This window comes from Macaca nemestrina, chromosome 13, assembly GCF_043159975.1.
Source record: "Macaca nemestrina isolate mMacNem1 chromosome 13, mMacNem.hap1, whole genome shotgun sequence".
Taxonomy (NCBI): Eukaryota; Metazoa; Chordata; class Mammalia; order Primates; family Cercopithecidae; genus Macaca; species Macaca nemestrina.
Genome location: NC_092137.1, coordinates 119,919,807 through 119,945,180, shown reverse-complemented (window position 1 = coordinate 119,945,180; position 25,374 = coordinate 119,919,807). Strand labels below are relative to the sequence as shown.

At 38.8% G+C, this 25,374-nt stretch overlaps 1 protein-coding gene across 7 annotated transcripts in view; it reads right to left on the bottom strand.

Moving 5' to 3' along the window:
* The window catches only part of CRACDL (CRACD like), a 146,127-nt gene that overhangs the window by 50,289 nt on the left and 70,464 nt on the right, over positions 1-25,374 (bottom strand). For all 7 annotated transcript variants that reach the window (XM_024795486.2, XM_024795487.2, XM_024795485.2 and 4 more), the window contains exon 2: positions 4,647-4,726. In XM_024795486.2, coding sequence (XP_024651254.2) covers positions 4,647-4,716 — 70 coding nt within the window. In that variant the 5' untranslated portion in view covers positions 4,717-4,726. The remainder of the gene's footprint in view (positions 1-4,646; positions 4,727-25,374) is intronic.

The following is a 25,374-nucleotide window of genomic DNA, read 5'->3' as shown; positions in this document are numbered from 1 at the left end:
CATCCTCCTTGGTTTTCTGCAGTTTTACCTCATGTGGATTTTTCTTTGATTTATCCTTCTTGGGATTCATTGGGTTTCTTAAACCTGTGGGTTGGGTCATCTTTTTGATAAAATCCAGAAAATTCTCAGTCCTTCTCTCCTCCCTTGAGACTATGCTCAAATGGATATTACACCCTTTCACTTACTCTCTACGCTCCTTGTTCCCCTTTCTGTATTTTCCATCTTTTTACCATTCTGTGGTACATTTTGTATAATTTCTTGTGATCTATCTTGATCTGATATAATCTGCTGTTATAACCATGCATTTTAAAAATTACATTTATTTTACATAAATATAATTGAAGATAAAATTTTAATAATTACATTTATTTTAAATGAATTTATGTAAAATAACATTTTAATCATTACATTTATTTCTAAAAATTCCTTTGTTTTTCAAATCTGCCACATCTTGTAAAAAAAAACTTATTTTGTAAATTACACACAGTAAAATTCATTCTTTCTGGTGTACATAGAGTTGTATAATTGTCACCACAATCAAGATACAGGACTGTCCTCATGCTGCCCTTTTGTAGTCCAACATTCCCCGCTATCTTTAACCTCTGGCAACCACTTATAACTTTTCTGTTCCTATAGTTTTGCCTTTTCTAGAATGTCATATAGATTAAGTCACACACTATGTCCCTTTTTCATTCTGGCTTCTTTCACTCAGCACAACACATTAGAGGCTCACTCATGTTATACCAAATCAATAGTCTATTTCTTTTTATTGCTGAGTAGAACTCCATTGTGTGAATATACCAGTTTGTTGAACCATTTCAACCTGCTGAAAGACATCTGGGTTCTTTTCAGTTTTTAGTAATTATAAATAAGTTGCTATAGTTTGTGCGTGTGTGTGTGTGTGTGTGTGTGTAAACATAAGTTTCCACTGCCAAGTAAATACCTAGGAGTTGGATTGCCGAGTCATAGGCTAAGTGTATGTTTAATTTCACAAGGAGCTGCCAAAATGTTTTTCCAAAGTGGCTGTGCCATTTTGCATTCCTCCCTTCAGTGTATCCTTATCAGCTCCTCTTGCTATGGTGGTTTTCTCCAGACATTTAATAGGTGTGTCCTGGTATCTCACTGTAGTTTTACTCTGCATTACCTAATGATTATAGATATTGAGATTTCTTCATATGCTTATTTGCCATCTGCACATCTTCTTAGGTTAAAGCATCATTTAAAATTTGCTCCTCATTTTGTAACTGAGTTATTTGTTTTCTTATTTTTGAATTTTGAGAGTTCCAAATATATGCTGGATATAAGTCCTTTATCAAGTGTGATTTATAAATATTTTCTTCTAGTCTGTGACTTGTCTTTTCATTTTCTTAAAAGTGTCTTTCTCAGAGCATATTTTAAAGTTTTGATGAAGTCCAATTTATAAATTTTTTCCTTTTATGGATTCAGGTATTATATCTAAGAATCCTTGCCTAATCCTTGGTCATAAATATCTTCTACTATGCTTTCTTTTAAAGGCGTTAAGAGTTTTATATTTAGGTTTATGACACATTTTGAGTTAATTTTTGTATAATCTGTGAGGTATATTTACATATGAATGTCCAATTGTTCTAGCACCATTTGTTGAAATATTATCTTTTCTCCAATGAATTGCCTTTGCAATTTTGTCAAAATTGATTAACCATATTTGTATGGGTCTGTTTTTGAACTCTACTCCCTTCTGTCTCTGTGTGTCTTTCCTTTTGCCAATACCATACTGTCTTGGTTACTGCAGCTTTATAGCAAGTCTTAAAAACAGGTAGTATGAAGCTTTCAACTTCACGTTTTTTCAAAATTGTTTTTACCTATTCTAGCTCTTTGTTTTTTCACACAAATTTTCAAATCAGTTTGCCAATATCTGCAAAAAGTTCTGCAGGGATTTTGATTGCTTCCTCTTTACCCCTCCTCCTCCCCATTTCTGATGGGTTATTTAAAAAAAAATCATCCCAGGCACTATTATTATTTCATCTATGTGGACTTGGCTTTTTCCTAAATGAAAAAATCTCTGACTCTTCATGGAAATCAAATAAATTATTACTTGTCAGTATTCCTGCTACAGAATATTGAGCTAACTGTGTGTCAGTCTTCCATAACTGACTTTTAAAGACTGCACTGCAATCTTGGTGTATTTGTGTAAGAGTTCTGAGTGCTTTTCTGTATATGTTGTATAATCATGTCATCTATAAATAGAGACAGTTTTATTTCTTCCATCTCTCTGTCTTTTATTCCTTTCTCTTGCTTTATTGCACTGGCTGGGTGCTATGCCACTTTTCCCTGGATGTTTTAAAACTTTTTTATTATCTTCAAACATAGTATGCATAGTTGTTTTATAGGATGTATTTGGTAATTCTGATATTGATGCCTTCATGTGTCTGTTTCTCTTGTCTGTCTTCACGTGTGCATGGCGTTCTCCTTGTGTGCATATCTCCGTCCATAGTTCCCCTTTTCATAAGGAAACCCTACTCCAATATGCTCTCATCTTAACAAATTACATCTGCAATAACCCCGTCTTCAAACAAAGCCACATTTGGAGATGCTGAAGACTTCAACATACGGATTTGGTGGGAGCACCATTCAACACATAGCATGTTCGTTCTCATTCATAGTATACTGCTGCCTTTGATGCCTGGTTATCACTATGTGGTTGTCATGACACTGAAAATATTGTTTTCTGTAATAACTTGAAGTCTAAATAGAAGGCGCCTTCCTTTAGTGAATATTATTGGTTTCTGCAAAGTACCTGGGTTTGAATCCAGTCTAGAAGCAGTATGAACCAAGTTCAAGGGTTGAGGTTCTCTGAATTGCCCGAATGGTGGAAACTCAAGCTACAAATCTACAAAAGGGTTGGTTTACCCCTACTTCACACCTACTCAGATTTGGTAGCTCCTTGGCTCCCCTTTATTGTAGAGGGCATCTTCTATTAGACTATCTACCTTACACAGACCTTGTAGTTTGATATTTGACCTTGCTCTCACCTTCCACCCCATGAAGACATGAAAATTTCCAAGACTGGTAAATGATCTAAGGGCAAAAGTGGCTTTTATACTCTGTTGTCTCTCCAGGTTACCATTTTCCTTTTCTATTTTTTTTTTTTTTTTTTGGAGGCAGGGTCTTGCTTGTTGCCCAGGCTGGAGTGCAGTGGTGTAATCATAGGCCACTAAAGCATTAACCTCCTGGGCTCACACAATCCTCCCACCTCAGCCTCCCAAGTAGATGGGACTACAGCTGTGTGCCACCATGTCCAGCCCATTTTAAAATTTTTTTGTAGAGACAGAGTCTCACTATGCCCAAGCTGGTCTTGAACTCCTGGGCTCAAGCAATCCTCCCACCTCGGCCTCCCAGAGTGCTGGGATTACAGATGGAAGCTGCTGTGCCTGGCCCATTTGCCTTTCAATTCTGGCTTTATTATTTCTTACTGTGAAAAATATTTTAAAGAATATTCTTATCTAGAATTTTAAATTTTAAGTGGAAGAGGATTGGTCTGAATAACTTAAGCTCACTATTTGAAAAAAGGAAAACTTAGTCCGTTTTCTTCAGTAACCTCTGTGTGTATTCAGAACTAGCACTTATTGAGGTCATTTCAGGCTGATGAAATATTTATTCAAACGTTTCTTGTTTAAAACAAGTAATAATTCAGTGTCCCATAATATGAGAAAATTTGAAACTCAATTTTTCTTCAGGGCTCATCTAAAGACCCTCACGTTAAATCTGGATTTATTTGGTATCCATTGAAATGTGACAAAGGAAAAATGGTTCTAATATGAAATAATAAGAAAAAATCTATCTTTAATATCTGAAATGGAGCCTTTGCTGATATTAGCATCCGAAGCTAGTGGCTAGCAGCTAGGATTTAATATTATTGGGAGCTGTTTCTCCTGAACTGTATCAAAGAAGATCGCTACTGGCATTTTGAACGTAAATAAGAGAGAGATGAAGGCCTTGGTTACCAAAATAAGGGGAGTATATGAATGGCTAATCTAGGGAAAAGGTACATTGTGGGGAGATTACTTTTTTAATGTCAATTTTACAACTCTGTCGACATAAATAGCAATATGTGGATAACAGTAAACCAATCACATGATTGGAGAACTCTTCGAATGTCTTGTGAGATGGTGATTCATGGGCCTGGAATTCAGCTCAGCAGAGAATATAGTAAAGATCTCCTTCAGAACAAAAGTCATGAAGGAGAGGGATCAAAGAGTGCTGATGTAATTATTTTTTTACAGATGATCAGGCTGCCAGGTACTTTGCTCAGCCTCCTACTGATACCTTTGGATATTCTTAGATGGTGAATGAATCCATTTAGTACCTCTTCCTTTGCATTCATGTCAACCAAACACAGGGACATGGTTACCTCCAGAAAGGAAGAAAATGAGCTAAAAGGTCCCTGTGCTTGACAGAGAAGCAGAGGAAATGTGCCCCAAGCAGCCTTAAATAATGTGCATGTGCCCTCAGTCACAGTGTGAAGGGCCTGGGGGTATCTGAGCACACTGGGAACTGAACCCCCACTTTTCATACAGAGAGCCCCAAAGGCCTGCCTCTGTCAGCCCCTCTCCCTGCCCCACAACAAAGCAAGTGCCCTCCCCAGAGCAGGGGAAGCAGGGCCTTACCTGTGCTGTCCTCCCCAAGGCCTTCTGCAGTCTCCCGAAGCTTAATGTCCATCACCCTTGTGGAAATCATGTTGAGCTCGCTGAAATTAGATGGAAATTCACGTTACAGAAACGTGGTTAGCAGAAGTTACCCATGAGTGAAACGGTGTTCGTGACCGCATTTGCCACGATCTGGCCTGCACACACCCCAGCAAAGACAGTCCAGGGCAGAGTACAGCACAGTACAGGCCAAAACCACGTCCACAGCCACAAGATCAGCAACCGCAACAGTGTTTAATCACTGACTGGGGCAATTTAATGGAAAACAGATCACTGAAACAAATGCTTCACTAATTTACACAATGCAGATTAGGTTTCTTTCAAAACAGTTTTTCTCAAATTATAAGAAATGATTTTTCTTCTCTTGTTTACTAGAGGAAGTTTGGAAAATAGAATGAAAATCACCCATAACCCAACCAAGCAAGGATCACTACAGTTAATGCTTTCATTTCCTTCCAATAATTTTTTACGCAAATATTTTGTCCACATGCACACATATCATATTAGGAAGCTTGACTTCCTGATTGTCTTACTTATACCACATCATTAAAATTCTTCACATGTTATTTTAATGGCTACCTAATATTTTGATATACTACTGTACCATCATTTATTTACATTGAGATTCTTTTTTTTCGAATGCAATGAAAAATTTCAAACAGATACAAAAATGTGAAGAACATACAATGAACTCAAGATACGGCTAATCTTGCTTCATTTTTACCCCCACACCCCATCCCACTCCTAGCAGGTGATTTCTAAGCAAATCATCCCAGACACGATGATCATTTCATCCCTATAAATTCAGCTGCTTCCTGAATAAAAAAATCCCTCACTCTTCATGGAAATCAAATACGCGATTATTGGTCAATATTCCTGCTATAGAATACTGAACTAATGGTGTCCATGCCTTCCATAGCTGACTGTTACAGTAGGCTCTGCCTCCAAGGAGGCGAAGGTTGCCCACCGACCAAGGGAAAACAAATGGATCTCATGTCGCATGGAAGGTTTCAGAACTTACTCATGTTTTACATCCCAAGCATCTTCACACTGATAAGAGCATAACATGGGGTGGAGGAAAGGGGCAAAGACTTGGATGTTAAGCAGTTCTGGGGTGGCATCTTTACCCTACCACCTACCAGTGCCAGGCCTCAGTATCCTCATAGGCAAAAGGAAGATGATAATACTATGATGAAATGAGACCAGGACACGGCATGCAGTAGGCACAAGCTGAGCCCTGCTGTCAGTTCCCGCAGCCCACTCCTCACCGCCGCATGCTACTGTTTATGCACAAAGGCTTCCAGAGCACACATGCCCGGCACAGCCTGGCAGCAGGTAAGCGCCGGTCGTCCAAGCAAATGGCTCCCTTCAAAGTCGCCATTGTCAGTCACGGGACGAACACCCGGCTTCCCAGCTGACCCCTGTGCTTCCGGATCCCCACCGCCCGATGGGCTCAAACCACTGCCAGGTGACTGGTGAAAACATGTTCAGGGTTGCAGAGGAATGTCTGCCCAGAGACCGCAGGCCGCACAGGTGGAGAACCGTTTCCTTCATGTGACATGCCAAGTGGAGACACCCCAGAGCTGTGACAATGGAACATCAGCTCTGTTGGGCCAAGTAACTTGTCTTTCTGAACACGCGTTCCCCAAACCGCAGTAAAGTTCAAGGAAACGCCAGATGTAAAACCGTACTTAGAAAGGCAGTGTGGCAAATGCCCATCCCTCCCAGACCTCCTTTTGCTCCTCACACGAAGACAGTGCTTCTCACTGGAACTCCAAGGTCAAGTCAGGCCACCTCAGTGTCCCCTCAACCAGCACCTGCTCTCCACCCTTCTACTCTTGGAGTTCTGAGAGCTCTAAATCCAAGTCAAAGAAAACTTACTCTTTAAACGAAATCCGGACGGGCACGGCCTCTTCATGGGTTCTAATGAACTCACTAGAGTGCTGAGCCTCCAGCCCCCGCTGCAGGGCACAGCACCTTGTCAGTGTGTATCTGGGCACCCACAGAATCCAGGGGAGTCCTGCCTCTCAAAAAGACCCCTTAATGTGGAGGCTGCCCCACTCCCTCTCCCTCCACCCTAACTGACCACCGGCTCCTTCCCAGCTTAGAGCAGAGTTCCATCGTTAGTCTCAGCTTCTAATGAAATATTTCTACAGAAGTTAATTCACATAAAGAATGAGAACAGATTTTAATATGGTATTTTAAAGATTTCAATCTATTATATTTACCTACACAATGCAAAGAAAAATATCTGTACCCTGACTCCATACATCTGAGCACATAATTATGTATGAAAGCTTTAGTGTTCACCCCACAGATTCCCTAATCCCACACCACCCTCCAGGCTGTTTGGACCCCTGTGGATCCTTTCTTGCCTCCCGGTACCGTTCTTTCACATTGCTCACCAAGGTTGTCATCAATAACTTGTTTGGGAGGTGTGTCTGCCTAACATCCCTTCCTCCCACAGCTGTGGGTTTTGAGGGGTGAGTGCTATGCCTATTACATTCACTGCTCCTTTTACCAGTACCCAGGACAGTGCCCGACCAAAGAACTGAACAGAGCACACGAAACAAGAGAACTGACAAACTAGAGGGGCTTCTGGGTATTAGAATCCTTTGAGATCTTGGAATAGCAATTCATTTAACTTCAGAGAGCTGTAGAGAGACCCAGAAAGAGTGACTGTTGGTTCACCTTTCCCTTGTTAGTTTGAGGAGGTGATTTAATCTACCTGTGGTCAGCATTAGGGAAAACATCCACCTTTATTCAGTCTTTACACCTCCCTTTCCAACAGTGCTCTCCCTCACTTTCTTCCCATGGCAGGGTTCTGCCATCTACCCTGTGTCACCTTCTTGCAGGTCAGTATCAGCAGTGATGTCCTCTCAGAGGTAACTATTTTAAGTAGAAAACTCCAATGAAAGGAAGTAACTGCCAACAAAGATTCTAAACTCCAGAAAAACATCCTTCGAATTTAAAGGTAGGTTAGACTTCCAAATGGTAGAGTAGCCGACACCACAATAAAACTTTCCACTGATGATAAGTATAAACTATGGTGAAAAGATTAAAAACAATCATTTGAAGGCAGTTATGAGCAACCCAAAGCAGAAATTAAAGTGGAATCAACTCTTTTTTTCTTTTTTATTATTTTTTAATTTTTTATTTTTGGAATCAACACTTAAAAGAAGGGAACTGCAGTAGGAGTGATTTATGTGTGTAGGGCTTTTGGCCTGGAAAAGGTCTCAGGTATGTTTATTGTGGAGTGGCTGGAGCTCAAATAGAAAGCCATAATCTTATTGGCTTGATGAATCCAAGAATGGAATTTAGGACTGCCAGAGCAGATGGAAACTGAGGGAGAATATCTTAGGAAGGAAAAAACTTCAGAGACAGGGACACCAAAATCCATATGTAAACCCCTTCCTAATTATTGGCTCCCCTCCCCTGAATTCTGCACATACTGGGGAGACTCCAAGGAACCAGGCAGAAGGTAACAGCTGGGAGGTTGAGGGAAATGAACTAAAATTTTTCTACTGCTCACTGCAGGAGAGACAGAGTTCACAGGTAACAAATAGCCTGCCAGAATAAAATCAGTAATCTTCAGGACAGCATAACAGGTTCCAGAGTTCCTATGAAATATCATTTACAATGTCTACCATATAATCAAAATTTACAAAACATGTAAAGAAATAGGAAAATATGACCCATAGTCATGACAATAAAACACCTAAGAGAGAATAATCCTGAGTGATCAAAATTCTTAAATAGCAGACAAAGACTTTAAAGAAGCTACTTAAAACAAAAATGTAGCCATAATGAATAAAAAGATAAAGAATTTCAAATTAGAAACATACGATATAAAGAAGGAACAAATGGAAAACATTAAGATGAAAACTGTAATTTCTAAAATAAAATATTTATTAAATGGGCTTAACAGCACATTGAAGACATCAAAAGAAAGGATCAATCAAATTGAAGAAAGATCAATAGAAAAGATCCAATCTGAAGAACAGAGAGAAAAAAGACTAGGAAAAAAAGTGAATGTGAACACAGCCTCAGTGACCAATGGTACAGTATTTATTTGTCTATCTCATATATATATATATATTTTATACTTTAAGTTCTAGGGTACATGTGCATAACGTGCAGGTTTGTTACATAGGTATACTTGTGCCATGTTGGTGTGCTGCACCCATTAACTCGTCATTTACATCACGTATAACTCCCAATGCAATCCCTCCCCCCTCCCGCCTCCCCGTGATAGGCCCTGGTGTGTGATGTTTCCCTTCCCGAGTCTAAGTGATCTCATTGTTCAGTTCCCACCTGTCTATCATATATTTAATTGAGCCCCGGAAGCAGGGAGTGGGGGGAGTGAGGAAGCAGGAGAGAGAAAGAGGGAAAAGGAGAGAGAAGAGAGAAGTAGAGAGAAGGGGTGGGGGGTGGAGAGAGAGAGAGAGGGAGGAAGGGAGGGAGGGAGGGGGAGGAGCGGAGGGGAGGGGAGGGGAGGGGAGGGGAGGGAAGGGAAGGGGAGGGGAGGGAAGGGGAGGGGAGGGGAGGGAAGGGAAGGGAAGGGAAGGGAAGGGAAGGGAAGGGAAGGGAAGGGAAGGAAAGGGAAGGGAAGCAGGAAAAAATATTTGGAGAACTTATGAATAATAATTTCTCCAAAACAGTGGAAAAGATAATGTTACAGATCCGAGAATCTTAGCAAACGCCAAGAAAACCACAACAAGGCACATCATAGACCTCCAAGAAGTGTGGAACACAGCGTAGTGTACTAAAACCAAAGAGGAAGAGGAAATCTTGACAACAGCCAGAGAAAAATGACACATCATAAACAGGCAAACAACAATATAAATGACCAACAATGATAAGAAAATGCAACAGAATAGCCTCTTTAAAGTGCTGATAGAAAACAAAGAACAACCCGATATTCTATATCCAGAAAAATTATCCTTCAATAATGACAGCAAAATATAGACATTTTTAGATAAGTGAAAAGTGCGGCCGGGCGCGGTGGCTCAAGCCTGTAATCCCAGCACTTTGGGAGGCTGAGACGGGTGGATCACGAGGTCAGGAGATCGAGACCATCCTGGCTAACACAGTGAAACCCCGTCTCTACTAAAAAATACAAAAAACTAGCCGGGTGAGTTGGCGGGCGCCTGTAGTCGGGAGGCGGAGCTTGTAGTGAGCTGAGATCCGGCCACTGCACTCCAGCCCGGGTGACAGAGCGAGACTCCGTCTCAAAAAAAAAAAAAAAAAAAGTGCAAGAATCTGTTTCCAGGAGATATGTACTACAGGAAATGCAAAAAAAAAGTTTTTTAGGATGAAGGAAAATGATACCAGATTGAAACTGAAAGCTATAGAAAGAATGAAGCACAACGAATGTGGTAAATATGTGGGTAAATATTAAAAAGTACATGTTTTTCTTCTCTAAATTTATTTAAATGCATATAACAACTATAAAAAACTATTATGAATTTACAATGTATGTAGATGTAATATGTGACTATAACATAAAGGTAGGAGTTATACATATGACTAGACTATCACAAGGTTCTGGTGTTTTATGTGAAGTGGTACAAGATTAACGCTAAACAGACAGTGACAACTTCAGAATTAATACTGTGATCCCTAGAGCAAACACTAAAAAATGTAATGTAAGGAAGTTTAGCTAAAAAGCTAAAATAAAATTTATAATGGGACACCCAAAAATTCAATAAACCCAAAGAAGGCAGAATGGGAAGAACAGAGAAACAAAAACAAAACCAAGCCAGCGCAGTGGCTCACACCTGTAATCCCAGCACTTTGGGAGGCCAAGGCGGGTGGATCACGAGGTCAGGAGTTCAAGACCAGTCTGGCCAACATGGCGAAACCCCGTCTCTACTAAAAATACAAAAATTAGCTGGGCATGGTGGTGGGCACCTGTAATCCCAGCTACTTGGGAGTTATTAGCTGCTGAGGCGGGAGAATTGCTTGAACCTGGGAGGCAAAAGTTGCAGTGAGCCAAGATCATGCCATTGTACTACAGCCTGGCGACAGAGTGAGACTCTGTCTCAAAAAAAAAAAAAAAAAAGAAAACCAGATGGGATACATTAAAAAGTGGAAAAATGATCAATATTAAATAAAAATATAAAGCTTCTAAAAAATCATCAGAACCTATCTACTTGATGTTGGGATAAGCAAAGATGTCTTACACATGCCTAAAATAAAAAACCATAAAAGAAAAAATGTATAGTTTGCACTTCATCAAAATGAAATACTTCTGCTCATCAGAAGACAATGTTAGAAAAATGAATACGTAAGTGACTGGTAGAGAGAAAATATTCATAAAAAATATCTGACAAAAACAAAACCACTTGTATCTAGCATGTATAAAGAATCCCTAGAACCCAATAAATGAAAAGCAAACAATCCCTTGCCTTAAACTTGGGCAAATTATTTGAAATACAGGCAAATAGACAATAATGAAATGTCACATGAAAAAGAATATAATTAAGGAAACATCAGACAAACCCAAATGGGAGACATTCTGTAAAGTAACTCTGCAGTACTATTAAAAACATGTCAAGGACAGGAGGAAGGCCAAGACACTATTACAGAATAGAAGCAATATATGATCCAGGACTGGAAAATGAGGAAGTGCTATAAAAGCCACTATTGGGACAAATGACAAAGGTTACATATGGACTGTGGATTACATAATAACATCACATCAATGTAAAATTTGCTGATTTTTATGACTGTAACTATAGTTATTAAAAAGAATGTTCTTAGCCGGGCGTGGTGGCTCACGCCTGTAATCCCAACACTTTGGGAGGCCAAGGCAGGTGGATCACAATTTCAAGACCAGCCTGACCAATATGGTGAAACCCCATCTCTACTAAAAATACAAAAATTAGCTGGGCATGGTGGCGCATCCCTGTAATCCCAGCTACTTGGGAGGCTGAGGCAAGAGAATTGCTTGAATTGGGACCTGGGAGGCAGAGGTTGCAGTGAGCTGAGATCATGCCACTGCACTCCAGCCTGGGATACAGAGCAAGACTTCATCTCAAAAAACAAAAACAAAAACAACAACCAAAAAAACAAAAAACAGAAACAAAAACAAAACAAAACGAAAAAACATAAAAAAGTTCTCGTTCTTTGGAAGTACATATGTGATTTTTTGAGCTCACTACCAGTCCAAAAAATGTTATAAACTTATAGATATATATATTCTTTATATAAACATATAAAGAAATAAGGATATATCAAATGAGGCAAAGTGAAAAATTGGTAAATGTGACTAAAAATTATGTGATAAATTCCTTCATTATGTAACTTTTCTGTAAATTTGGTATTATATCAAATAAAAAATTACACAAAAATTATCCAAAAAAAAAAAAAAGAGAGAGAAGCACTAATTTCAGAACGGCAGTGTGAAGAATTTGGTGAAAAGTTTGACTCATACACAGGGAAAAAAATCAGGCAATAGAAACTTACTTTAAGAGGGCACAGGTGTTGAACTCTTCAGACAAAACCTTCAAAGCAGCTATTATAGATGTGCTCAAAGAAATAAAGGAAGATGTGCTTAAAGAGTTAAAGGAAGGGATGATTACAAGTTTATCAAATTGAGATTATTAAAATAGAGGTAGAAACTATAAAAATAACAAACTGAAAATTCTTGAGTTGAAAAGTATAATAAGTGAAATGAAAAAATTCACTGAAGAGGCTCAACAGGAGATTTGAGTTGGCACAATAAAAAAATCAGCGAATTTAAAAAATGCAATTTGAAGGAAAAAAATGAACAGAGGCTCAGAAAAATTCGTCATTAACTATACCAATATTCAGAATGGCAGTCCCAAAGGAGAGGAGAGAGAAAAATGTAGAAAAATGATTATCTGAAATTATAGCCAAAAACTTTCCAAATTTGAGGAAAAATAACCTACATACCCAAGTAGCTCAAAAATATTCAAGTAAGATAAACACAGAGGTCTGCTCCCAGACACAGAGTAAAAATGTGAAAGCTAAAGATAAGGAGAAAAACTTGAAAGCAGCAAGACAAAAAAAGACTTATCATGTAGATGAAAATCATCATAAAATTTATAGCTAATTTCTTATCAGAAACAATGGAGGCCAGAAGACAGTAGGGTGACATATTCAAAGTACCAAAAGAAAAAAATTGTCAACCAAGAATTCTGTATCCAACAAAGTTATCTTTCAGAAATGAAGATGAACTAGAGATATTAAAGATAAACAAAAACTGAGATGATTTCTTGCTAGCAGACCTGTCTTACAATATATATTAAAGGAAGTTCTTCTGGCCAAAAGCAACACCAAGCAGTAACTTGAATTGACACAAAAAATCAGAGGCATCAATAAAGGTAATTTTGTAGGAAATTATAAAAGACAGCATAATTGAATATTTCTTCTCATCTTTTTTCTTATAGCTGATTCAAAAAGCAATGGCACAAAATGGTATTAAAAATTGCACTGTTGGGACTATAACATATAGCAATGTAGTATATTTGACAATAACAACAAAAAGGAGGTGGGTGGAAATGAAATTTTTGTAAATTTTAAAACTTCGTATTTTCCTGATGCCTCAACATCCTCACAAACAGGCTGTGAACAGCATGCCTAGGCAACCAGGTGTTCCAGTGTGAGAAGGCTGGTCCCTGCAACAAGTTCCCCTTCTTGTCCCCTGACTATGACCTAGTGACATTCAAATGAACCAGTAAGATCCTCTCATGATTCTTGCAAGTGTACTCCACCCTAATCCCTAATAAAAGCACTTGCCCAGGGATCCACACTGTTACTTATCTCCCCACCTGCTCTGTTGAGTCTGCTCCCTAGGAGCTCCCCCAATATGATCCCATGCATGGTGTGGCATGCCTCACCTCCTTCTCTAGGACCTGTGAGTACAACAAATCCTTTAATGGCATCTGTCTCTCCAGGTGCAATTTCCATAGTCATGTGGAATGATCCTTAAACACCCTAAAAGGGGAATTTATTACCCCGTTTACAACATAGCTACATTGGAGTAAGAAAATGACATCAGATGGTAACATGATCCACAAGAAAAAAGAGAGAAAAACAAAAATGGTAAAAGCTCAATATATTTTGTACAGACCCTATAAATATGTTTTTTTCTCCTATTAGTTTCTTTAAAAGAAAGAAAATGATATAAAAATATAATTATTGGGTCTATGACAAATATAGATGTAGTATGTACAACAATAATAGTACAACAAATAGAGCAGAGAATAAAACTACTAAGGAGCAATGTTTTTATATCTTACTGGAACTAAATTAGTATAAATCTTCAATTGATTCCAATATATTAAGATGTATATTATAAGGCCTAGATCAGCTACTAAAAAATAACAGAAGAAACAAGAATTAAAAATCAATAAGAAATTAAAATGTATGACTGACAATATAAACTTAAAGGGAGGTAGCAAAGAAGTCACAGAAGAACAAAGTACTCTGATATAAATAGGAAACAAAAAGTAAAATGGAATTTGTAGATGTAACCATGCCAATGACATTAAATGCAAATGGTTTAATCAATATTAGAACAAATAAGCAGAAAATCAAGTGATATGAGACTTGAACAACCCTATAGAACAACTAGACCAAAGATGTGTGTATGTATGTATGTGTATGTGTATATATATATTTGCATATCTATCTGCCTTATCTATCTATGGAACATTAACAATGATACCATATGCTCAGCCACAAAACAAGACAAAATACATTTAAAAGAATTTAGTTCATACAAAATATATTCTCCAACTACAACAGAATTAAATTAGAAATCAAAAACAGAAAGAATTTTGGGAAGTACATAAATATGTGGAAATTATGCGATGAACCCCTAAATAACAAATGAGTCAAAGAATAAATTACATGAAAAATTATAAAGTCCTTTGAGATGAATAAAAACAAAACCACAACATACTAAAACATATGTGATGCAGATAAAACACTGCTTGGAGAAAAGTTGTGCTTATAAACACCTATATAAAAAAGAAGAAAAAGTTGGGTGCAGTGGCTCCTGCCTGTAATCCCAACACTTTGGGAGGCTGAGGCAGGCGGATCACATGAAGCCAGGAGTTTGAGACTAGCCTGGCCAACATGGTGAAACCCCATCTCCACTCAAAATAAAAAAAAATAGCTGGGTGTGGTGGCCCATTCCTGTAATCCCAGCTACTTGGGAGGCTGAGGCATGATAATCTCTTGAACCTGGGAGGTGGAAGTTGCAGTGAGCCCAGATCGCACCACTGCACTCCAGCCTGGGTGACAGAGTGAGACTCTGTCTCAAAAAAAAAGAAAGAAAATTTAAATTGCTATCATAACTTTCCACTATATAAAACTAGAAAAAGAAGGGCAATCTAAACTGAAAAGCAGAAGAAAAGATAAAATAAATATTGAGCAAAAAGTAATGAAACAGAAAATAGAAAAACATTTTAAATAATCAATGCAACAAAAAGTTGGTTCTTTGAGAAAATCAATAAAATGAACAGACCTATCACTCTACTGACGGAGAGTAAAAGAGAGAAGATTCAAATTGCTAAAACCAATAATAAGAGACCATCACTACCAACCTTACAGAAATAAAAAAGATGTATTTTAAGGGAATATTATGTATTACTGTATGCCAAAAAATTAGACATCCTAGATGAAACAGACAAATTCATAGAAAGACACAAACTACTGAATTTAAGTCAATAATAAAAATAATAGACTTTTAATAAGAAAAGAGATTAGTAATTTAATAACTTTCCACAAAGAAGAATCCAGCTCCAAATGTCTTCACTGGTAAATTCTATCAAATACTTAAAGAATTAACAGACACCTTTCCCTTCACAAACGCCTCTAAAAAATATAAGAACAGGTGACACCTTCCAGCTCATTGTGAAACTAGTATTACCCTAATACCAAACCCAAAGACATCACAATAAAAGAAAATTATACACCAGTATCTCTTATGCATAGAAACACAAAAATTCTCAACATAATACTAGCAAACTAAATCCAGTAAGATATAAAAGTGAGTTTTATCTCAGGAACACAGGTTGGTTTAACATATGAAAACTAATTAATGCAAAAGCCATGTTAATAAAATAAAGGACAAAAATCACATGATCACTTTAATGGAGGTATAAAAAATAAAGATGCAAAACTCAACAGAATACTGGCAAAATTAACCCAGCAACATATAAAAGAGATTATACAGCATGACCAAGTAGGATTTATTGAAGAATGCAAGGTTGGTTCAACATATGAAAATCAAGGGAATAAATCACATTAACAGAAAACTGACAACTATTACATTATTATCTCAGTACCTACAGAAAAAGCACTTGATGAAATCCAACATTTCTTCATGATACAAACACTCAAACTAGGAATTGACAAAAGCTTCCTAAGCATGATAAAGGGCATCTATAAAAAACCTACAGCTTACATCATACTCAGGTAGTGAAAGACTGAATGCTTTTCCCTTGAGGTAAGAAAAAAGACAAGGACATCTACTGTCACACTGATAATCAACTTTGTACTGGACATTCTTGACAGGGCAAGCAGTTAAGAGAAAGAATAAAAAGCATTGAGATCGGAAGGGAAGAAGTTAAACTATTTATATTGGTAGATGACATGATCATGCACATAGATAATGTTGAAGGATCCATTAAAACATTATCATAACTAAAGTTTGCAAGGTTTCAGGATTTAAGACCAATACAAAAATAAAACCAGTTGTATTTCTACATACTAGCAATGAACAATCCACAGATGAAATTAAGAAAATAAACAATTGCATTTAAAATACTATCCAAAAGAATAAAACAGGAGTAAGTTTAACCAAGGAGGTAGAACACTTGTACACGGAAAATAACAACAATGCTGAAAAAAAATTAAAGAAGACATAAATAGATGGAAAGATATTCTGTGTTTATAAATCAGAAGACAATATTATTAAATGGCAATATTCTCCAAACTGATTTACAGAATCAATGCAACCTTTATCAAAATCTCAGCTGGATTTTGGGCAGAAAGTAACAAGTTGATCTGAAAATTTATGTGGAAATGCAAGGGACGTTGAAAAGTCAAAATAACCTTGAAAAATAATAAAGATGGAGCATTCACACTTTCCATGTTTCAAAACTTACTACAAAGCTACAGTAATCAGGACTGCATTGTAGTGGCATATTGGTAGACATATAGTTCAACAGAAATAAATGCATACTCTTACGGCCAATTGATTTTCAATAAGGTTGTCAAGACAATTCAATGGGGAGATATCATCTTTTCAACAAACCAGGCTGGAACAAGTAGACATCGACATGTGAAAAATAATGTGTACTCTTACCTCACACTATACATAAAAATTACCCCAAAATGGCTCATAGATCTAAATGTAAGTGCTAAAACTATAAAGCTGTTAGGAGAAAACAGGAGTAAGCCCGTCATTTTAGGTTAGGCAATAATTACTCAGATGTGACATCAAATGCATCAAAAGAGAAGATAGGTAAGTTTGACTTAAACATTATAAGCTTTTGATTCAAAGGACTCTCAAGAAACTGCAAAGACAACAGACTAGGGAAAATATTTGTATATCGTCTATCTGATAAAGGACTGGTAGGCAGTACATAAAAATAATTCTTATAACTCAATAATAAAAAGACAGCCCATTTAAAAACAGACAAAGGATTTGAACATAACTTGCACAAAGAAGGCATAAAGGCGGCAAATGAATGGCTAATAAGTGCATGAAAAGATGCTCAACACTTTTAGTCATTATAAAATTGTAAATCAAAACCATAGTGATGGCTCATGCCTGTAATCCCAGCACTTTGGGAGGCCAAGGCGGGTGGATCACTTGAGGTCAGGAGTAGGAGACCAGCCTGGCCAACATGGTGAAAAAACATCTCTACTAAAAATACAAAAATTAGCTTGGCGTGCTGGTGCATATTTGTAATCCTGGCTACTCGGGAGGCTCTTGAAGAAGGAGAATCGCTTGAACCTGGGAGGCCGAGGTTGCAGTGAGCTGAGATCACACCACTGCACTCCAGCCTGGGTGACAGAGCAGGACTCTGTCTCAACAACAACAACAACAACAACAACAACAAAACCACAGTGAGTTACTACTTCATACTCACTAGAATGACTGTAATAAAAGACAGATAATAACAAGTGTTGCAAGGATGTGAGGAAATCCGAACCTTCATTCATTGCTGGTGGAAATGTAAAATGTAGTAGGTACTTTGGAAAAGCCTGGCAGTTCCTCAAAATGTGAAACATAAAATTACCATTCAGCCCAGCAATTACATTCCTAGATGTCTACCTCAGGGAAATAGAAACATATGTCCATGGAAGATTCTGAGAAAATGGTAGTGTAGAAAGCACCAGGAATCTGTTTCCCCACTGTTTCTGCTAGTGCAATTGCACTAGCAGAATCTATCTGATGTAACTATTTTGAAACTCTGGAGTCAACTGAAGGCCTGCAACTTCCAAGGGAAGGATCGGAGGGTATGTTGTGGTTAATTTCTGTCCATTTTTGTTCTTAGAACCGTAGCATCCACCCATCCCCCCGACTTCTCCATGTATGTGTTCCAGGAACAGCTTGTACGCAGCTTGCAAAAGCCAGAGTGAGCAAAAAGAACCCTGTCCTCCAGATACTGGGGATCTGTCCTCTGGTTGTTGCTTCTGATAACAGAGGTGCAGACAAAGAGGTTGCAGCCATTGTTGTTGCACCTCTCCCCATTGTTGCAAGACTCCCTCCAGCCCCAAGTGACTCCCTGCAGATTTAATGGGCTGGTACCCTTTTTCTTCTTTCACTTTTCTTGTTTCTCATTCTGAGAGCTAGATATCAAAGACTAGGCCACTCAAAAGCAACTACATATGAGAGGAAATTAGAAAGTCACCATACATGCCTGCAAAAAGGCTCAGTCTCAGGAAAGATCTGGGAAGGCCTTAAGTTTACACTTCAGGCTGATCATCAGCACTAAGACTGCCTGCGACAATTAAAACAAACAAACAAACAAAACCCAAAAATCCAAACCAGCAAACCCTGGGAAAAGGAGAGAAGCTAATTTCCAGAGTTACCATACTCTTAGACTCAAATATACAGTTTTCCACAACAAAAAATCACAAGACATATAAAGGAACAGGAAAGTATGGACCATCAAAGGAAAAAAAACCAACAGAAACGATCTCCAAAACACACCTGATGATGGATCTACTAGACAAAAACTTTAAAAGAACTATCTTAAAGATGTTCACCAAACTAAAGGAAGATGTGGAGAAAATCAAGAAAATGATGTCTGAACAAAATTGAAATATCACTAAAGAGATTTTAAAATCTTGAAATCAAAAAGAAATCTGGGAGGTGAAAAGAACAATAACTGAAATGAAAAATTCACTAGAAGAATTCAAAGGCAGATTTGAGCAGGCAGAAGAAGAATCTGCAAACTTGAAGATATAACAATGGAAATTATCAAGTCTAAGGAACAGAAAAAAAGATTTGAAGAAAAGTGAACAGAAAATAAGGGATCTGTGAGACACCATGAAGTGGACCAACATACACATTGTAAGAGTTCCAGAAAAAGGAGAGAGAGAAATGGGAAGGAAGAATATTTGAGAAAATAATGGCTGTAAATTTCCCAAATTTGATGAAATATACATTATATATTTATACATTTATACGTTTATACATACACATATCTATACATACATTTTACATTTATACATTTATTCATTTATGTGTTTATACATACACATGTTAAACATACATATGTTTATGCGTGTGTATGTATAAAACATCCATTTAGCTCAATGAAATCAAAGTAGGATGAACTTAAGCCCACACCAAGACACATTATAATCAAACTGTTGAAAGCCAAAGACAGAAAATCTTGAAAGCAACAAGAGAGATGTCACTTGTGACATACGACAGATCCGCAATAAGATTATCAGTAGATTTTTCATCAGAAACTTTGGAAGCCAGAAGGTAGTAGGCTGATATGTTCAAAGTGTGAAAAAAAAAAAAAAAAGTCAAGCATGGGTCCTATATCTGGCAAAAGTATCCTTGAAAAGTGAGCGAGAAATTAAGACATTCCCAAATAAATAAAAGCTGAGGGAGTCTGTTACTACTACAGCTGTCCTGCAAGAAATGCTAAAGAGAGTCCTGCAGGTTGAAGTGAAAGGACACTAGATATTAACTTGAAGGCATATAAAGAAATAAAGATCTCAATAAAGGTAAATACATGGGAATTATAAAAGCTACTATTATTGTAAAAATGGTGTGTAACTCCATTGTTTTGTATTTTACGTGATTTAAGAGACTAGCACTTTTTTAAAAAAAGAGGTACAGGCTTTTAAAACCAACTTATGATGGTTCAACTTACGATTTTTGACTTTACAATGGTGCAAAAGTAATACCCAGTCGATAGAAACCATCCATCTCTTGCAATGCTGGGCAGTGGCACCAAGTCTCCAGTCAGCTGTACCTTTTCAACTTAATGACATTTTCAACTTATGATGGGTATATCAGGACATAACCCCACTGTAAGTCAAGAAGCATCTGCAATTATTAGTCTCAAAACTAGATTCCACCTACATGAGGTACTCAGAGTAGTCAAAATCATAACATCAGAAAGTAAAATGGTGGCTGCCAGGGGCTGAAGGAGAAGGGATTAGGAAGTTACTTTTAAATGTGTACAGTGTTTCCATTTTGCAAGACGAAAAGAGTTCTGGAGGTGGATACTGATGATGACAGCACAACAATCTGAATGCACTTAATACCACTTAAAATTATTAAGATGGAAAATTTTATGTTATGTGTATTTTACCACAACTAAAAAATGAAAAAACATGCACAAAAAAACCTGTACACTAATGTTCATAGCAGCATTATTTATATAATAATCAAAAAGGAGAAATAACCCAAATATCCATCTCTGGATAGATAGAATAAAAAACATGTTACATACATGTAACGGAAAATTATCCATCAAGAAAAAGGAATAAAGTAATGATATATGCCACAATCTGGATGAATCTTGAACACATTAACCTAAGTGAAAGACGACGGCGGCAAAAGGCCACATACTGCATGATCCCACTTACACAAAATGTCCAGACTAGGCAAATCCACAGAGACACAGCGTAGATTAGTGGTTGCAAAGAGGTGGGGAGAGGGATGCTGGGGAAATGCAGGTAGAATGGGAGTGACAACTAATGGGCACAAGGTTTCTTTCTGGGGAGATGGAAATGTTCTAAAATTAGATTGTGTTCCTTGATGCACAACTCTTTAACAAAAAACCATTGATTGTACACTTTCTTTTTTTTTTGAGACGGAGTCTCACTCCATCACCCAGGTTGGAGTGCAGTGGCACGATCTCGGCTCACTGCAACCTCTGCCTCCTAGGTTCAAGCAATTCTCCTGCCCTAGCATCCGGAGTAGCTGGGACTACAGGCACTCACCACCATGCCTGGCTAATTTTTGCATTTTTAGTAGAGACAGAGTTTCGCCATGCTGGCCAAGCTGGTTTTGAACTCCTGACCTCAGGTGATCCACCTGCCTTGGCCTCCCAAAGTGCTAGGATTACAGGCATGAACCACTGTGCCTGGCTTGATTAAACACTTTAAACGGGTGAACTTTATGATATGTAAAGGATACGTCATCAAAGCTGCTGAAAAAGGATGAAATAAAGACATTTTTAGAAAAGAAAAGTTGATACAATTTGTTTCCAGCAAACTCACACTGAAACAACTGTTACAAGAAGAGGGATGCAATCTCGTGGAGAAGACTGGAGATGCAGGCAGGAATAGGGGAAAACACAAACGTGGATAGATACAAACGTCCACAAGAGGTGGAGGTGGGCTGGACTCCAACCCAAGCCCTGTGCACACCGGCAGAATGCGTGCCTCAGCCCTGCTCTCCCTCCACCAATGGCACTCCGTTTCCTTCCAGCTCGTGGCCTTTGCAGATGTTGTTCCCTCTGCTTGAACTTGATGTTCCCTGCCTTCACATTCCACTTTGGTCTTACTCCTACTCATCCTTCAGCTTTCAGCTTTCATTCCACTTCCCCAGCAACACCAATCTCTCCCTTCAGGATGTGTCAAGACCTCCCGCAACATACTGTGGGAGAGGTTATGCCTTTTGTTCACAAAACCTATGTGTTTTACACGTATACATGTTTGTGTGATTCTTTGATCAATTTCTCCTTTACAGATTCACGCCTGGGTACATTCCCCATACATTTAATTAATTTTTCCCTTTCCTGGGGAAAAAGATGAAAATAAATTATGACTTAACTATTGTTCTCTAGTGAGTCACGCCAAGATCTGCCTGTACCTTTTTTTAGAAAAATAAGTTTCACATTACTGAAGCAAATGGAATGTGAAATGCATGCAAAGTTCCTGTGAGAAATCTCTGTTCAAAAATTGTGCCAGCTTGCTGCTTAATGATATTATTATCCTCAAAAGCAGAGGAACTTGACAGCTGGACCCACCCCAGAGAGGCAGGGCGTCAAGACCGGACCTCACTGCAGTCAGCCCTTTCTCCCTGAAGGTGTCAGAGAACTTTCTGCTCTTTTTTTTTTTTTTTTTTTTGAGACGGATTTTCGCTCTTGTTGCCCAGGCTAGAGTGCAATAGTGCAACCTCAGCTCACTACAACCTCCATCTCACGGGTTCAAGTGATTCTCCTGCCTCAGCCTCCTGGGTAGCTGGGATTACAGGCACCCACCACCGACCTCGGGTGATCCATTCGCCCGGGCCTCCCACCTCCTGCTCTTTGAAACTGTCATCCACTTGTGTGCAAAACCTTGTCTGTCCACTTGTCAGAAAGGACAGTGAGGACAGAGAGACAGATCTGCTCTGACATATGAGAGAAAGGCAAGCAAGGAAATCTCATAATCAAAGGGCTGAAATCAGAGAATATTCCGATGCTAAATGACAGAGCTCTAAGTGAAGCAAGAAGGGTGAGTAAAGGAACTTGGCTGGTCAGATTTGAAGTCTCTTATTGTCCTGCAGTTAATGTTTATTTGATTTTTAAACTAAAGTAAGGCTTGGCCTAGAGAAAGCGTCTTTCTTGCTAAGTAGGTAAAACTGGAAGACTAACTCCATGAGGACAGATAACATGTCACCAGCATGGAACTGCTACATGGAAGTGCTCAATGAACATTGTTAAATGAATGAATGAATGAGCAAACCATCCTGAGGCACTTAGCAGTAACACCTGCTAGATGAAAGAATCATTTCTCTTTTTTCTTCTTCTTTTTTTTTTTTTTTTTTTTTTTTTTTTTGAGATGGAGTTTCACTCTCATTGCCCAGGCTGGAGTACAATGGCATGATCTCGGTTCACTGCAACCTCCTCCTCCTGGGTTCAAGCGATTCTCCTGCCTCAGCCTCCCGAGTACCTGGGATTACAGGGACACACCACACCACCACGGCCGGCTAATTTTGTGTGTGTGTGTTTTTTTTTTTTTTTTTTAGTAGAGATGGGGTTTCACCATGTTGGCCAGGCTGGTCTTGAACTCCTGACCTCAGATGATCCCCCGCCTTGGCCTCCCAAAGTGCTGGGATTACAGGCGTGAGCCACCGTGCCCAGCAGAAAGAATCACTTCTTAATGATCACCCGGCACATTAATGCCTCAAGGACAGACTTCCTTCAAAATCTATGGCTCAGGTAGACAATGTCACATCTCTTTAGCCTGAGTTCTTCTTGCCTAGTGTCTTCCTATAAACACCATCTACCCTACAGCCACACCGAGCTGAAGGCTGCTGGGCTTTGCAGACCCCTCGGTTTGAGAGTAAAGGAATATAGAAGCAGAGGAGGTCCCTGGTGAGCATCTTGGTTTACTTCCCCAGGCTTCCCCTCGGCCATGGGCAGGGCAGGGACAGTGAGGGCATCCAGAGAGAATGGCAGGCCACAACTTGCTGGGCTGCTTCTTTGCAAGAAAATACCATAGCTTCATTCCAACACTCAGTCAGCCATGAGATAAACAGCATAGTTTATAAGCATATAAATAGTATCTTATATAAACTGCACTATTTTTTAGAAACTACCTAAATAACAGTTGATTTAGTGGTATTCAGAGTCCCTATAAATGGACAAATTAAGTAACTTAGCTAGGCATGCATACAGCTATCCAACACCGTGTATACTCATATATATGCACACATGAGCCTATGTTCACATGGGCCACCTAATCCTGCACGAACACCCCTGAATACAATTCATGTCTTAGACCGCGATGCATGACAGCTTTCATAAGAGCAACCTGTTTTCACATTCATTCAGAAGTGAATGTTTTCATATGAGATTTGAAAAACATTAGTTTAGACATTTTCAGGTTATTAGAGTGAAAAAAAAAACTATCAGAGACTTTTACAAAACCATTATTTCAAAAATAGCTAAGCATCAGACTTCATAACCTTATTTTAGAAATTCTATTTGCATAATTCTTGGTAAGATACAATATAAATTCACTCTAACGCTGGGGAGTGTCTTACAAAGAGGCCATCTAACTTGGCAACGTTCAGTCTCTGAGTGAGAGCTGTAACTCGTGCTGACTGCTGCACACATATGTGACGATGAGGACACCGAAGCCCTGGGCACAGTTTTGCAAGGGCTGGCTTATTTTTAACTTCATGAGTTTATTAAGGTAATATACTCCATTTTTGTATGCATATATCCCCCAAATAATGCTTCATTTATCTAGAACCCTACATTTGTGACTGATGTTTCTGCAGCACAGCAGACGCAGAGCTGAATTTATTTTTGTTTTTGTTTTTCAGTAGGAAATAACGCTCCAAAGCCTATTACCAAGACATAACATCACCACTCTATCCTGGCCCACACAAAACGGGCGGAATCGGCAATGAGGTTTCACTATTAGTAAATAGAGTTTTATGAAACCGTAACAATGCTGATGACTTATATGCACAGCGCTTTACCCAGTACAAGGCCCTGTCCTCACAAGGAATCCTTGAGTTGTTGGGTTACTACTCGTTTGCAACAAAGAAAGTGAGGCTTTGAGGATGGACTGTCTGCCCCAACTCCCCGAGCACCCTCCAACCCCTGCTGCCAGGCAGTGCGTGGGTCTTTCCAAAGAAGGAACAACAATTTCCCAAAACCGTTCACCCAGCTCGAGTGATGTGCGGATGTAACAGTCACCTGTACTGACAGAGACTGCCCGACTGGGAATTTTCCATGTGGGGTATGAGAAACACAAATCTGGTTATTTATGCGAAGCAAATGAATTTTAATCAAGCCATAGCTCTACTTCCCTCTGCACCACTGTGCACAGAGTCAAAACGCACTGAGAGGCCGGGCGCGGTGGCTCACGCCTGTAATCCCAGCACTTTGGGAGGCCGAGGTGGGCAGATCACAAGGTCAGGAGATCGAGACCATCCTGGCTAACATGGTGAAACCCCGTCTCTACTAAAAAATACAAAAAAAAAAAAAATTAGCCGGGCGAGGTGGCGGGCACCTGTAGTCCCAGCTTCTCGGGAGGCTGAGGCAGGAGAATGGCGTGAACCCGGGAGGCGGCGGAGCTTTCAGTGAGTGGAGATGGCACCACTGCACTCCAGCCTGGGCAACAGAGCGAGACTCCATCTCAAAAAAAATAAAAAAAATGAAAAATAAATAAAAATTTTTAAATGCACTGAGAGCCAAACACCTTCCAGGGATAGGGTCACCTACAG